Source organism: Wasmannia auropunctata, unplaced genomic scaffold (assembly GCF_000956235.1).
Source record: "Wasmannia auropunctata unplaced genomic scaffold, wasmannia.A_1.0 LD326009.1, whole genome shotgun sequence".
Taxonomy (NCBI): domain Eukaryota; kingdom Metazoa; phylum Arthropoda; class Insecta; order Hymenoptera; family Formicidae; genus Wasmannia; species Wasmannia auropunctata.
The window spans coordinates 50,120-62,078 of record NW_012036881.1 but is presented as its reverse complement, the minus strand read 5'-3'; the positions used below and the strand labels follow the sequence as shown (position 1 = coordinate 62,078).

Below are 11,959 nucleotides of genomic sequence, written 5' to 3'. Positions count from 1 at the left end.
ATGAGCGCGTTCGACGACGAGACCGCCGACGGCAGCGCGACTTGTCGTCAGCCGCCGCGGCCGTGCGACACCAGCAGCAGCGACCGCGTCGTGCAGGGTGCCGCCGCCTGGTCCGGCCCGCAGCTCCGCCGTACCCACAGCCTCGGCACCGAGGTTTACCGCGGCGCGTCCCACGAGCCGCCCCTACGTCAGCGCGACGCGGATCATGTGAGTGCACGTGGCGGCGAGATGCCGTCGTCGGGCCGCCGCGAGGAGGAGAACATGGATCTCTGCACCGACAAGGTCCTCTCCAAGGGCAGGATCCTGCAGGAGCTCACGAAGGCCGTCAAGCTGGTGAGCGACCGACCGACCGATCGGCACACCGGCCCGCCGCCGTAGGGCCCATCCTTTCCCGTACACGCCCGTTTGCTGCTTGCGACGCACAAGCGGTCGGTCAAGCGAATTGTGCAACTCCTCACGGCCGTGCACCTTTCCCTCCCTCTCTCGAAAGCCATGGGTATCCCCTGCCTGCCTACCTAAGACCGACGTAGTTGCGACAAGTCGTGCGCCTCGGACGCTATGTAAATATATACGTGGAGAGAATACGCGGTGCAGGAAACGAGATTTGACCTGCAGTCGCCAGTCTCGAGTTCGATCTCGGACGCTTGTGGACACGGGAAGGGTGTCTTACGTCAATTGTCAATTTGCGATGGAACGCGCTATATAGGTAGTATATAGGGGAACACTCTCGCGTGGCTACGCGTGGCGTCGAACCCCGTCGGCGTTGCGTCGGTCTGTCATTCCTGACCTAGTGCCATACAGCCGTCGCGTTTCCACTGCCGGGAAGATAAACGTGGAGATTAGCCGAGAGCAGAACTTCTCGATAATTATTGCATCGTATGTGTCTTTTTTTTTTAATCTTGAATCTGAGAATCCGAAATCGGGAGGCAAGTTTTCGAGAAGCTGAATAGAAGCGACCTATGCGGTCTTGCGCGATTCATCCCGTTTTGCACGTATCGCCGCTGCTTGTTGCATATGTCGTAATATGTTTTACGCAGGCTTCCGCGCGAATCGTAATCGAATTTCACGTAGTCGTGACCGAACAGCCCGAAACAAAGCGCGCACGCACGCGATTTGTTGTTGTAACATTCAGCAGCATCAGAATTCATTAAATTCCGTGATGCTCCGATTTGATTTAAAAATTTAGCCAGAGGCGCATGGAACGAATTAATGGGATTTTTATGTTATTTTAGAACATGCGAACGAAAAAAGTTCGAAGAGTCCGTCGAAAGCTGTTTAATGCTCCACAAGAAAAAAAAAAGGATCCGCGAGTAAAAAATTTAGGATGCACCGCGACCGAGGTTTAACAAACGCGAAGTTTATTTCGTCTCGATCGCGCCGCCTCGCGCGTCGTACACGTGAAAAGGAAGAGATCGGAGTATTCGGAGTACAAGTTCACATACACAGGAGATGTACACATATATATATGCGTGACGTGACGTCGTCGCGACCTGCTCACGGATTAATCGCGACGCAGCTGCTCCAAATCGAACGCTCGTGCACGCAGAGAGGCGAGCGCGCGGTCGCAACGTGCGAGCGCTCCTCTCTCTCTTTCTCTCTCGATTTTGTGACACTTTAATACCTTTTGGAAACGTGAAATTTCCCGCTGGCGAAGGAGGCATGCGACGAGGCCCGTTCGTTTCGCTTCTTCGCCCGTCGTGCGAGCGACGAGACCGCGACGTTGCCGAGGAGTGAGTCACACACAGCTTCGCTGACACGTCCCATTGACAGCCCCGCGCGGATGTGCGTCGTACGGGAACAGCTGATAAAAAGCTCCGTCCTTTTCACCTGAAGCTTTTCCATTGTGCCATGTGTCCTTTTCACTCCGCGCGATTATTGATCGCGCCCACTTATACTTATTTCGTTCCTCTATTTCTTCGTGTGCAAAAAAGGTCTCCGTGTGTCGCTTTAAAAGGAACAGATCTAAAAATAATTGATTCCACCTGCCGATTCGGACCACTTCTGGTCCGGTGTGTCGGTAAAAGTGTGAGACGAGAATGGTGTTAGCTAAAAGTGGGAGTGCGCTCGTTCGGGAATTAAAGCATGAAGTAAAAGAAGCATCGTGTTTTCGCACTTCGGTCCAAATAACCCTCTCTCATCGCGAAAAGTTTTCTTTGTGTTCGTAAGAAGAGAGAATCTATATATAGGGCTGTTTTTTGTCGTTGAACTAAAAAACTTTCACTTTAAACTAAACTTCAAATACATATTTATCTCATTTTAAATACAACGAGAGCTCAGCTACAAAGAACAAACCTTGTGTCATATGTGTATATTGAAAACATTGACAACTTTGAGATTTTACACACTGATACGTTTCAGTTGTATTCTTTGTGTTTTAATTTATACAAGTGTTTTATACATTTTTATTTTGTGTTGTCACACGCATTTCTGTATTGATAAAAACACTGTATTGAGAATAACACATAAATGTCTCGTGACAGGTCTATGCCCAGAGTCTCTACGGTACCGTGGTCTTGGACGGTGACTCCTGGTTGGTTTACTGGCTGGATCGTGCATTGCGCCACGGACTGCGCGTAGAGAGACATGGATACTGGGGCACTGCCAGAGAGCTCAGCCACCAGGACACAGTCGTGGTCATACACGCACTGCAGAGTGTATTGACTTCGATAGGGAAAGGTATGCTTTGACACCTCGTCGCAGGAATAATGTATTGAACAATAGGTTTACATCTGCACTTTCTGCTTTGTTTAACTCTCTGATTAAAATGCACCTTGATAGACATACAATCTCTGACTTTATTCTGTCACGAAGCTGTTGAACAGATTTAAAAGCAGCGATTTGCATTCTGCTATAATTAACTCGCGTGTGTGTGTCTCTGCTGCACGTTATACAAACAAAATATAATTGTATTACCTTAAATTACCTGACGTAGAAAAATTTCCGTGATCAATTTTGGGATTTTAAGGATCTTTATTTGGGAGTGAACATTTGTTTGTCGTATAAAAATGCATCTAGATACAATACAAATAAAATATAATTATAGTGCCTCAAATTACCTGACGTAGGAAAACTTCTACGATAAATTTTGAGATTTTTTAGGATCTTTATTTGGGAGTGAACATTTGTCTATGTATAAAAATGCATTTAAATATAAGTATACAATATATTCCTTGCTAATGTTCTTGAATTGTTCATACCACACAGGTCGAGCATGGCTCTACCACACCCTGAGCGAAGGCAGTTTTGAGAGCTATCTGGCCTGTTTACTGCGAGACACGAAGACATTAAAGAAACAGTACTTTCCACATGCACTCGTGCGAGATGTTGATAAGACCAATCAATTGGTTAATCTTCTCGCCGGTCTGGAAAACGTGTCCTTCACATTGCAATTGGTATGTTAAATCTATATCGATGTAATAAATAACAACTTTATAAATAATCTACGAAGTAGCAAGCAGTAGCAGTTTCCACAGAACCGAATCAACTTTCTCTCTTTTTCCCTGTTCAACGTTCGTCGTGTAATTTTTATTTCACTTATCCCTACGTAGAGATACCAGTATCACCCCCTGGTTACACTTATCGCGCTAATGAATAACATCAATCTCATAACAAGAGTCACACACGTACAGTTTTGATAGATTGTTGTGTATAAAGTTGCGAGGGGCAAGAGATTATCGTTTTATTTGCACATTTTATTTCGTGTGTACGGACTACATATCGCTCAGCTTGCTTATTCGTGGAAAATTTTCCTATTCCAATCAATGTTGCTCGAGGGGGGGAAAAAAAAAAGATATTTGCATTTAGAATTATCTGAAGTTGTTAGATTAATATGCAGTTGATAACTCGGTGATCTATATACTATGCGATAAAACTAACGCTGGGTGTAAAATTGTGTGTATAGGATGTGACATATTTGGACATCTGCAACTACATGCCACAGAGGCCTATGAGCGTAAATCCATCGGGAACAGTCTTATCGTTGCATCTAAGATCCTCTAGCGTTTCATCGAGCCTAGCCTCTCCGGGGGACAGTGGCGTTGCGTTCGACAGCGACATGGACATGGCAAACGAGACTGACGGAAGCAGTTACAAGGAGGTAAGATATAGATCCGATCAGAATTGTGGCAGAAAAATCTCCATATTTGCGCCGAATAATTACGCATTAAAATGTATGAAATTTGACAATAGATATCCAATAATTGGCAATTAAGAGTCCACGCCGTTGTTGGTATATATTTGGATTAAGGTAGAAGAATTTTTACACACCAACAACGGCGTGGACTTTTAATTGCTTGTTATTAGATACCTATTTTTGAGAGTCGTAACTATTCATTATTATAAATTTTAACGCAGGAGGATTATCCGATGGACGATATTCCTAAATACCGGAATAACAGGTACAAGATTATCAGCAATCGCATGGAGGACAATAAGAACTTTGGATCCAGCGACTCGAGCGAGGACGGCAAAACGCCGACGCAGTCACCGGCGATCACCAAATTTCAGACTGCTATGATGACGAAAAATGACATAGTCAATCAGAACGTAACGCGAAAATTGGATGACAATGAAATGAATTGCTCCAGCTTGGAGACTCTCAAGGACTACGATTTCTACAGTAAGAGTATGGACGAGACGAAATTGGATAAAACGAACAAGATCGATAACGGCGTGAAGGACTTCAGTAAGCGAAGCACTTATTACAGCGAGAGTCCCGCTTACAGCTTCAAAAAGAGCGTAGACCCTCGTAATTCTTACGTAATCAATAACGATACAAATCTGTTGGAGCTGAGCATGACGATCTCCGACTGCGACAACATGGACGCGCCTTACGGTATCCTGAACACGATCAACATGTCCGACACCAGCATTCTATCTTCCTCCAGTTCGGAGGCCATAGTGCAACGTAGGCAGCGCAAAAAGAAGCGCGGCGAGAGCAAGAAGCGGGTCAGCTTCCACGAGGACATCCTGAAAACGATGAAGCTGGAGGACGACGAGAATTTTGCCGACTTCTCCATGAGTTTCCTGCTGCCCAGCTCCGTTCTGAAGAGGGACGCTCAGAAGGGCAGGTACAGCTGGTGCGCACACGGGGACTCGCCGTACGTGCAGAGGAGCGCGGACGACGGCAGGAACGTGCACTCGGACTGCTACTCGTTCTCGTCCTCGTCGTCGAGCGGCGCGTTCGACGGCGACGGAACCGACAAGCCGTGCGTCGACATGCCCGCGTGTCAGCGCAGCTGCAGGTGCAACTGTAATTTACCGTTGTTGGAGCGCGGAGCGCCGGAGGGTCAGGAGGACCCGGGCAAGAGTCTGAGGCCTAAGATGGAGATAGAGCTGGGGGAGAACGAGGCGCAGGAAGCCTACATCGTCGAGAAGGCGTGCGGCAACATCGTCGAGGACCCGCCGGTCAAGCTGGAGATGCCGCAGTCGGTGAACCCGAAGAATTACGCGAGCTCGAACGACTGGTCGGATGCGGACAGCGTGACGACGTCCGATCTGGACGAGCGCAGGAGCGGCAGTCGGCACTTGCTCTCGCCGTCGAAGAAGCGCAACGTGACGGCGATACTGACGGGCGAGAGTAGCAACAAACTCCTGGCGCCGCCTTTGCGCCAGGCGCCGTCGAAGACGTCGTTGCTGAGCAGATTTCTAAAGTCGATCACCGAGCGGAAGTTCGAGATCAGGAAGAACAAGAAGCCGAAGGCGAACACTCTGTACATCAAGGGGATCAAGATGAACTACGATTCCTTCAAGGATTTCAACGACAATCTCGACAAGGAGATCCAGGAGAGCGTGGCCGCCGAGAAGCAGGTGTTCAGCGGCGAGAAAGTGAGCCTAAAGCTGCGCGAGCTCTTCAAGCGGCATATCTATCGCGACAAAACGGAGGAGCTGTACAAAGTATACAAAGTGCGAAGTTCGTACATGACGAACGGCGAGAGCAAGCCGATGATCGCGTTATTGACAGACAAGACGCTGTACTTGACCGGCTCGAAGATGGACCACTCTTACAGTAATCAGTTTGTTATTCCTTACAATGAACTGGATGTTATTATGGTGAGGAACATTTAAATAATATATACTTACTTCTCATGACATGCACATTGCTTGCGAGATATGTCTTATCAAATGGTACTTTGCTAATTAATATACGGTTTTTTTTTTATATATGTATAGATCGGCCCGAATGGACAAAGTATTTTAATTTCCAACGCCGATTGCGAAATGCAGTATCTATTCTCCACTGGCAGCTCGCAAACTACCTCAGAATTAATCGGCCACTTAGAGATGGCCATGAGACGATCGCCGACGAAACCGAGGCTTCCTGCTGTTAAAGAATTGAGCTACGAAGATATGCACATTCTGAGGAATTCAATTCTTACTGATACAGCTGTACATCCCGTACGTAAACTATTTTCAGAAATTGCGAAGAAATTGTATAGTTTTCTTAAAAAGTTTCTTTAAAAAGATTAAAAAGAAATTTTTCAATCAGAAAAAGTTTATCAAAACTTTCGAAATTTTATTTGTTATCTTAATAATTAAATCACAAATTAATATTCGATTAAAATAGAATTTATTTTAATGCAGCGGAATACTTTGTGTTTTTTTTTACTTTCAATGATTAAGTTTTAAAAGGAAATATTAGTATGAAATATTCTATATTTTGCCAATTGCGGACATTTTGTACATATGTAAATTATCTATTGTATTAATTAAATCACAAATTAATATTCCATTAAAATAGAATTTATTTTAATGCAGCGAAATAATTTGTTTTTTACTTTCAATGATTAAGTTTTAAAAGGAAATATTAGTGTGAAATATTCTATATTTTGCCAATTGCGGACATTTTGTACATATGTACATTATCTATTATATTATATTATATACGTACAGGATCTACTTTTTACTTATTTACATTGTTTTTGCAGGATGAAAAAATAGAACATTACAGCCTTATTTATATGGAAGACGAACACATGTCGCCGCCTAGTACGCCGTGCGGGCCAATGAAAGAGGGCGATCTGATGTTCCGGCCGCACACCTATCAGCACTTGCATCCGAACGCACCCACGCATCCCTGGGAGGCCGGCTATTTCGTTCTGAAAGGCGGAGTGGTTTATATGTTCGCGGATTCGAATCAGCGGCTTCCCAAGCGTGCTATACCGCTGAAAGGCGGCTTATGCCAAGGCTGCAGAAGAATCCCCAACTCCCATCGGCCGCACACCTTCGAGATACTGCTGAAGCCCAACAAGTCGTACCAGTTCGCTGCCCCGGACGAATACGTGGCTTCCGAGTGGTTACAGAGCTTCGTTCAGAGCGCGTCGGGTCTGTTCGACAGTACGGAAAAGAGAGAGCCGTTACCATGCAGTCTTATCACGACCACGAAACACCTGGTGGCGATGAAGGAGGTCCATCCCGGCACGCAGAGAGGCCAGACGCTCTCGTGCGCTTCCATCAAAGATCTAACGGCGTTCAGGGTACCGTTGCTACAGCAATCGTGGTGTATATTGGTAAATATATATATATATATATATATATATTAAGCGTAGGGAGCATGCAAATTGTATACAATTGTATAAAGTACGCAATTTGTATGTAAATTGTTACTTCTATGTTTTGTCACCGAATGGAGTTTGCCAGTGGAGTTTATATTGTCGTATATCTGTAGGAATTCGCGTGTCGAGAGGTGCACGAAAGTAGCGGCGATTGGGTCATATACTTCACGAATTATAGCGAGCTCCGTGCTTTCAAAGAGGTCCTGGAAACATTGTGGACCGATGCAAACTTGGTAAGATACATCTCGCAAAGCGGCTGTGCATCGTAATATCGTACACGGGCTGATGTAATCTCTTTGTTTCTCGCAGGGCGAATTCCCTATGGCAACACTTCCACCGGAGGACAAATTGCAGCGACGTTGCTCGGACGCCAGCAGGGATTTGGAACACGCCTGGCGGTACTTGCTGCCACCGGCTCTAGAATAAATAGAAGATTCGACCGATAGACAATATATACACCGTCATTCGAGAAACTATTTTATCATATTGCCATAAAAGAGACTCTCGTAAAGGTAGAGAACGTGAAGCGGAACTCTCGTACAACAGCAACGCACGCGCATATTCAGGTAAACGAATTGAATATTGAAAATTCAAACATTACAGTGTATCGTATGCCAAAGATGAGTCGCTTATACAAATACACAAATCTTCTTTGCTTCGGTTGCAAATAAAATGCCATATATCTGTCACTTGGAACTAGAACAGTCGGTGTTATTTTGTGGCTTAACTCTAAAGTAGAATCATAGTTTATGTCCTTATTTGGACTGGATTTATGGCGTAATATGATGAATTTCTAATTTCAAGATACAAATATATGTGCAATATATTCTCGCTATATCGCGGTGTTGATGAGAGATTGAGCGTTATCTTGCATATAAGATATATAAGTTGCCTCAAACGTATAGATAACTATTTAGGGAGATCGCAAAAAAAAAAAATGGTGCATTATCTTTCTTGTAGCGTAAGCCACCATTAATAAGCTCTACTATTAATTTATAACGATACGCAGAGAATGTAATATAATGATAACTGTGAGACACTATTGATTTACTATATGAATGTCTATATATTCACGTATATTGAAGAGACGAACCAGTATGCATTTGAATACGCACGATTGATAAAGTAGATATTTATCGTCCGAGATGATATGAAATTCACTTATTATAGCTTTGACAAAGAATAATAGTAAAATAAATCGCTTTTGAAATTGATATATATATGATTTAACATTCCTGCTGCTATTTGAAATTGTAAATCCATTTCTTACTTTTAGCGTCACGACTTCCTACGTATCACCTTGTGGTACGTTTCAAAGTTGTAAAATTTTATTCCGCACCTATTTTAATTTTGTTTAAATGTACAAATGCAATGCGAGCATAATAATTGTATTATATATATTACGTATTAATTTAGTTTAATACAAATATTAAATTAGTTACGAATATAGGTTGTATCAACTTATGTTGTGTCGTGCAATATATTATAATTTTTGAATGGTTGCCGTTTTATGAAATAATAGCGAATTAAAGTGACACAAAGATTATACCAAAACGATTATAAATAATTTATGACTCGAAAATTATTGAGTTTTAAATATATGCATAATACAGTATGAAATTATATATAAGATATATAAGAAAAGCTGTACATGAAAATGAATTTTATTTGTGATATAATAATAACACGTATACATATATCAATATCGTTGGGGATAAGATATTTGTTATGATCTTTTTAAGTTATAATCCTGTGTTACCAACGGCTACATGAACGGATGCACACTCGAATATTTTTGTGAACAAATATTTGACGTCTGCATTATTTCATGTAGCTCTCGTACGTGATTGTGATACGCTATTAAGTAATAAATGTCAGCTACTGTTAAGTTCATGAGATTCCTATGTGAGGTTTATGTAAATTAAAACAAAACAAAATACCGCGCGAAGGTGAGATCGGTTTTATATGTTAGTGCTGTGTGTGAAAAGTATGCGGAGTTAAATTTTCTACAAGTTACAGCCAGGCATGTTTTAAATATTACATCCGTATACCTTTCACAGACAAAGAATTCTGTATCACCGTACACACAACCTGCAAGTTATAGTTATTAGAAAATTAATAAAAGTATACAAAAATAATTTGACCGAACAATATTTTTATTTTTGCTCGTCCTTTTACATCACTTGAAAATGTAATACATTACATGAGAAGGAAAGATATGAAGCACCTTCGAATTCACAATTTATATAGATTTCAATAACACTGGACGTTTTCTTAATCTTTTATTTTATATCCTTTTATTTTGTACCATATTCTCAATTCTCTCTATCATATATATTTCATGCATTATTTAAGAGCTTTGGAAGTTTTCAGTATAATTCTTTCATTTTAGTTATTGTAGTTCTCTAATAGCGAGAGAGAATTCTACACTAGATAATATTTGTTTTATCTATACATGATCTATAGTACAAACAGTATATATGCGATTAAGCAGTATATATAATTAATTCGAGTTAATTTGAGGATTTGAATCTTAGACACGATAAAAAAAAATACTACATATAAATTTACATATTTATATACTGTATTAGCGATCGAGTATCTTACATTCACAAATATAACAGATGTTCAATAATTTGCTACTCTATCAACAGGAATTTCACCTACATAGGTACAGTGTGACCTCTTGCTCTCTTGGAGGATCTTGTCGCTTCTATATCAACATTTGGAAACTGTTGTTTCAGCGCCTCGATATCTACATTCGGGAATCTTTTTATTATCATCGCGACACGATTTCTGTCACGTCTGAAAAGAGAAAAAATTTTTTTGTTAATGGAAATAAATAGACTGAGAGATATATGTCATATTGCGTGTCGTGTACGCGTTACGAGAAGTAAAAGCAATTGCTACGAACCTTGTAGCTCTGCGTTTCTGACTCCAAAGTTTCTCCTTGTACAAGCGCAGGAATTTTCGAGTTGCGAATCCGCCGAAGCCGAACAGATGCGTCTTGTGCCATTTCGTGTTCATGAACTTTGGAATGACGTACTGCCGCATTCGGTAGTAAAACCTTAAACCTACAAAGAGTTAAAACAAAAACTGTTATTTTATTCTTTATTATTGTAATTTTTCTAAGATCAAACTTTTTTAGCTGTAAACATTTAACAATATTACACACTATATTATGAATGGTACAGATTTTATACCTAAGATATTATAGACCAGTTTTCCAGGACGCTCTCCCGTCTCGCCGGTCTCGAGCAAATGATACGCCCTGTTTCTTTCGCGAACGACCGACTCCAAGTTGTCCATGCTGTCCTGAATTTTGTCCAGACGTTCGGGATTCGGGAAGATCTCGTTCGCATTCTTGCACGCCTCCTCCATGGTCATGAGCATGTTACGTTCCTTCAGTAACACGAACCTACATTCAAACACATTAATCCGTAAGATTCATTCAAAGAAAACAGACGAGAACACATGAACACTCGGGATAGGCAAATCTCACCATAATTTGTGGAGGTCCGAATTGCTCTTCAATCTCAATTCATCCTTTTTCCAAGATCGGCCGACCCGTACCTCGTTCTTTCCCCAATTCTTCGGATTGTCAAAGAATTCCATCAGATCACGTCGTTCCGACGTGAGGTGTAGAAATGCACAGTGCAAAGTCGGTGTACTGTATTTATGAAAAGAAAGCATTAAAAAATCATCTTTTCGACCTTCATTCTTATCGCTATTTAAAGTGGTTCTTCAGTAAAGTGCCAAAAATTTGGGGTGCCTCACCAGGGTCCACCCAAAATCACAAATATTTGTATAATTTGGATAAAACTACATGTATATATCTAATAAAATAGTATAAAATAAACGATATTGCTACTATTAATAATAATGAGGAGAAGAAAGTAAAGTATAATGTAATTCAACATTAAATATCTTTCTAAAATGACCAGTGACCTGTTACTTTTTTGTGACTATTAAAAAAATCATAATTTTTTAAACTATTACAATCTCGTTTTTGTTTTTTTTATAGAAAAGTCTTACATCACGTTTGTGTGCAGTTTATCAAAGAAACGTTTCCGAGCTCAACCTGCCACTAAGTTATAAGTGAAATGTTACATTTTCAACATTTTTCTTTCCTCTTATTTCATCAATAACCTACCCTAGAATTGTGTACAAGTCAAGTTTGGCACTTCAACTGCATTATATAAAGAAAGAATTAGACACATTTCTTAAATAACTCGATTTACTAAAGAGCCACCTTCTTAAAGCAGGGTTGTGCCATAGATTTCAAGATTACGTCTACACGGATTATTTACGTAAAATCTATGTGATGTTTACATGGTCTTTTTGTTGCGTAGACAATTTAGACTTGTAAACCATGTAGACTATTGTAAATTGTATCACTAATATAT

General features: G+C 41.4%; 2 protein-coding genes across 2 annotated transcripts in view; one reads left to right on the top strand and one right to left on the bottom strand.

The window, feature by feature from the left end:
- Positions 1-8,767, top strand: LOC105460226 (pleckstrin homology domain-containing family M member 2). Its single transcript, XM_011706662.1, has 9 exons — positions 1-333; positions 2,481-2,676; positions 3,205-3,392; positions 3,902-4,096; positions 4,354-6,051; positions 6,172-6,396; positions 6,927-7,508; positions 7,667-7,786; positions 7,863-8,767. Exons 1-9 carry the CDS (start codon positions 1-3, stop codon positions 7,977-7,979), a joined length of 3,654 nt encoding a protein of 1,217 aa, XP_011704964.1. The 3' UTR covers positions 7,980-8,767.
- A 924-nt stretch (positions 8,768-9,691) lies between these two features.
- Positions 9,692-11,959, bottom strand: part of LOC105460222 (39S ribosomal protein L47, mitochondrial) — a 2,991-nt gene continuing 723 nt past the window's right edge. Inside the window, exons 2-5 of the mRNA XM_011706657.1 lie at positions 11,056-11,223; positions 10,757-10,971; positions 10,468-10,627; positions 9,692-10,358 (exon numbers count right to left, since the gene is read on the bottom strand). Coding sequence (XP_011704959.1) covers positions 10,217-10,358; positions 10,468-10,627; positions 10,757-10,971; positions 11,056-11,223 — 685 coding nt within the window. The 3' untranslated portion in view covers positions 9,692-10,216. The remainder of the gene's footprint in view (positions 10,359-10,467; positions 10,628-10,756; positions 10,972-11,055; positions 11,224-11,959) is intronic.

What these genes read in the sequence shown, in the direction of transcription:
- LOC105460226 (XM_011706662.1), top strand. Translation starts at nt 1, where the DNA reads ATGAGCGCGTTCGACGACGAGACCGCCGACGGCAGCGCGACTTGTCGT. An exon ending in TGTCCTTCACATTGCAATTG is followed by an intron (nt 3,393 to 3,901) that starts GTATGTTAAATC and finishes TTGTGTGTATAG; the next exon opens with GATGTGACATATTTGGACAT. An exon ending in CTGATACAGCTGTACATCCC is followed by an intron (nt 6,397 to 6,926) that starts GTACGTAAACTA and finishes TTGTTTTTGCAG; the next exon opens with GATGAAAAAATAGAACATTA.